The sequence below is a fragment of the Mirounga angustirostris genome, unplaced genomic scaffold, assembly GCF_029215605.1.
Source record: "Mirounga angustirostris isolate CCGP_5_RB_7025 unplaced genomic scaffold, mMirAng1.0.hap1 SCAF_12, whole genome shotgun sequence".
Lineage (NCBI taxonomy): Eukaryota > Metazoa > Chordata > Mammalia > Carnivora > Phocidae > Mirounga > Mirounga angustirostris.
In genome coordinates, this window is record NW_026991720.1 from 102,995,611 (window position 1) to 102,998,529 (window position 2,919).

General features: G+C 50.7%; 1 protein-coding gene across 1 annotated transcript; it reads right to left on the bottom strand.

Moving 5' to 3' along the window:
• Positions 1-2,450: 2,450 nt before the first annotated feature.
• Positions 2,451-2,919, bottom strand: LOC123836027 (cytochrome c oxidase assembly factor 6 homolog). The gene has a single exon (XM_045865156.3). The coding sequence runs from the start codon at positions 2,863-2,865 to the stop codon at positions 2,626-2,628; it is 240 nt and encodes a 79-aa protein (XP_045721112.1). The 5' UTR covers positions 2,866-2,919; the 3' UTR covers positions 2,451-2,625.

The following is a 2,919-nucleotide window of genomic DNA, read 5'->3' on the forward strand; positions in this document are numbered from 1 at the left end:
AGTGTGTCTTGGAATTAAGTTCTGGAAGGTGGGAGAGTAAGCACAGGTGTGTAAGATCAGCCCTTCGGCTTGTGGTTAGAGGGGCTGGGTGGTGGGGCTCATCGCTCCTTGGACGGAGAAGAGGAGGCGGAAAGGACTGGGGGTCAGCAGAGGAAGAGAGAGGCTTTCATGGGCCAGCATGACTCTGGAAAGCGGCCACCGTAGGGAGGCCCATGGTGGTGGTGGCAGGATTGCTGTCCGGGAGTCTGATCAAGGCCGCTTCCATGAAGCGAGCAGGAGATGAATTCCGGGAAGGTGGCAGGGCAGGCTCTCTCCCTGAACGACACACCTCGCAGGACACACCCCTGCTTCCAGCCGCCGTGTCTGCCAAGAGGCATGGGGCCGCGCCAGGTCCCCGCCTGCAGAGCGGCTGCCCAGACCCCAGCGCACCCACCTTCCCCTCCTATTGCACCTGCTTCCTCTCGTGCAGGCTGGGTGCCGTCAGAACTCCGTGCCTTTCTTGGCAGCACGGAACCCCCTGCTCGGGATGTGGTTGTTTGTCATAAGCAGCTTCCACCTCAGCTCAGCAGCATTCCTTGCTTTTCTCTGTGCGTTTTTCTCTGCTGGCTTCGCGTCCCCACCAGACGTGGCCCCGGAGGACTGGAGCGGCCTGGTTATTCTGAGGGCAAATCAATGGCCGTTCACTCATTCGTGGAAGCCTCAACTCAACAACTATCCAGTGATCACTGATCTGGGGCCAGGCCTCGGGAATCCAATGGAGAAAGGAAACACACACGCACACAGACACACGCCACGCCACTGGCCCAGTGGTAACCACAGTTTAGTGGGGCAGATGAGCTTGGTCAAGTAATTGCTCACAAGTGACACTGTCCCCACGGCGCTTGTTGGGAAGACGACGTACACAGTCGCAGTGACAGGGATCATGGAGGGAGGGACCTGGGCAGTGTGCAGAGAAGCATCCAGAAAGGACCACACTCAGGCTGACCCGTGGAGGGGACAGGTTAGCCCCACAGAGGGACTCCCACGTACACATCCGCGGCAGCAGGGGATTCATTTCAAGCATGCAAAGGCTAAGGCAGTTCAAGCAGCCGGGGGGAGAAGTGTGTGCGGGGTAGCGAGTCGGGGCGTCCGGGCATCACTGCCGATGCTCTGCTGTATTCTGACAGCAGTGAGTATTCATCGTATCAGCCACCAGAAATGCAGAAAGCAGGTGGTTGGCCAGCAGGACTCGATGGGGCACGTGGTCCGGTGGGAGCGCCATAGCAGGACCGCGGTCCAGTGCGATGTCACAGAGCCTTTCAGAGGACGGTGAAGGACCAGGTGGGGAAACCAGCAACCGATGTCAGTCCATCCCTAACTACGTGGAGGCCCTTGCCGTCTCGGCCAGGGCTGTTCTGGTGGCACTAACGAGCCGTGTCCCGAGCGCGGTAGGTGGGGGCCCTGCGGGTCCGCGGGGCTGCAAGGGCTGCGGAGAGTCTGGCCCGCGGGCCAGGAAGAGGGGCTCCTGGGGGACTAGAGCCACTGACAGGCTAGGTCATAAAATGACACAGACAGGGCCTCTTCAATGCTGAAGAAGAGGACCCAGTGCCAAGAGAGAGAAAGAAGAGAGAAAAGCTCAGCAGGGCAAAGTCCCCGAGAGAGGAATCGTGTATTTACACAGAACAACACAGGTCAGCTTGTAACATTTCATACATAGGATTAGATATATTTGATCAGATTGTGGAAATTCACTTGCAATGTTAATTTTAACATGTTAGTTTTCTAATATATTTTATATATTTCAGGAAATATCTTGTCTGCATCTCAGACAATTCACATTCTTACCTTTGAACGCAGTGGGTTGCATTAAGTTTCTCATTTTTTAGAAAGATTTTTCTTTATTTATTTGACAGAGAGAGAGAGCACAAGCAGGGGGAGCGGCAGAGGGAGAGGCAGACTCCCCACTGAGCTGGGAGCCCGATGCGGGGCTCGATCCCAGGACCCTGGGATCATGACCTGAGCCAAAGGTAGATACTTAACCAACTGAGCCACCCACACGCCCAAGTTTCTCATTTTGACCCACCATTGCAATCCTTAGATAAATCATACTGATTATGAGCCATATTCTACACACTACTGAGGTCCATTTACCAATATTTCTATATCTGTGTTTGTACATGAAGTTGCCCTATACTTGCTTTAATTCTGTTCTTGGAGAACTTTCTGTGCCAAGGCTATATTAGCCTTAAAATGAGATTGATAGGAATTCTTTCCTTATTTCCTAAAGTAGTTGTATAACATAGTTTATCTCTATGACTCATAAAGCCATCTGGGTCCCCTGTCTTGGGCTAAGTTAAAGGTAGGGTGATGACCCATGGCTACCAATTCATTTTCTCGTGTGGCTAGTTGTTTTCTTGACATAATCTTTATATATATATATATATATATATATATATAATAGGCTTTAATTTTCCTTAAAATATAGCTTCCTTACTAAATTAAAACTAAGCATCTTTCATACCATTTTGATTCTTCATAGTTTGAATGATGGAATCTCTGTTACTTGATCATTTTAAAGAGTTGTTAATGTGGACCGAGTCATGCGGTTTACCATGATTCAAACCTTCTGAGAAGTTCAGGAGCAGCCTAGGACTTTGCAGTTGTTGTTGAAGGCTGGAATTGTCCTGCTTCAACTTTTTCTTTGAACTTTAAGTAGTCTCTTCTTTTATCAAAATATTTTATCCACTGTTGGGGACAACTGGATTCAAATGAGCTTCTTAACTTCTTGCACTGAGAAGCGTCCTCTGTGTTCTCATCTGAACACTTCCAGTATTCATCCCAGGCTCCCCAGCAAGCCTGTCTTTCTTTCATAGACGGGGCTGCCATTCCTAGTGGGCTCAAGCACCCCAAGGAAGCACCTCACGCAGCGAATCAGCCCGC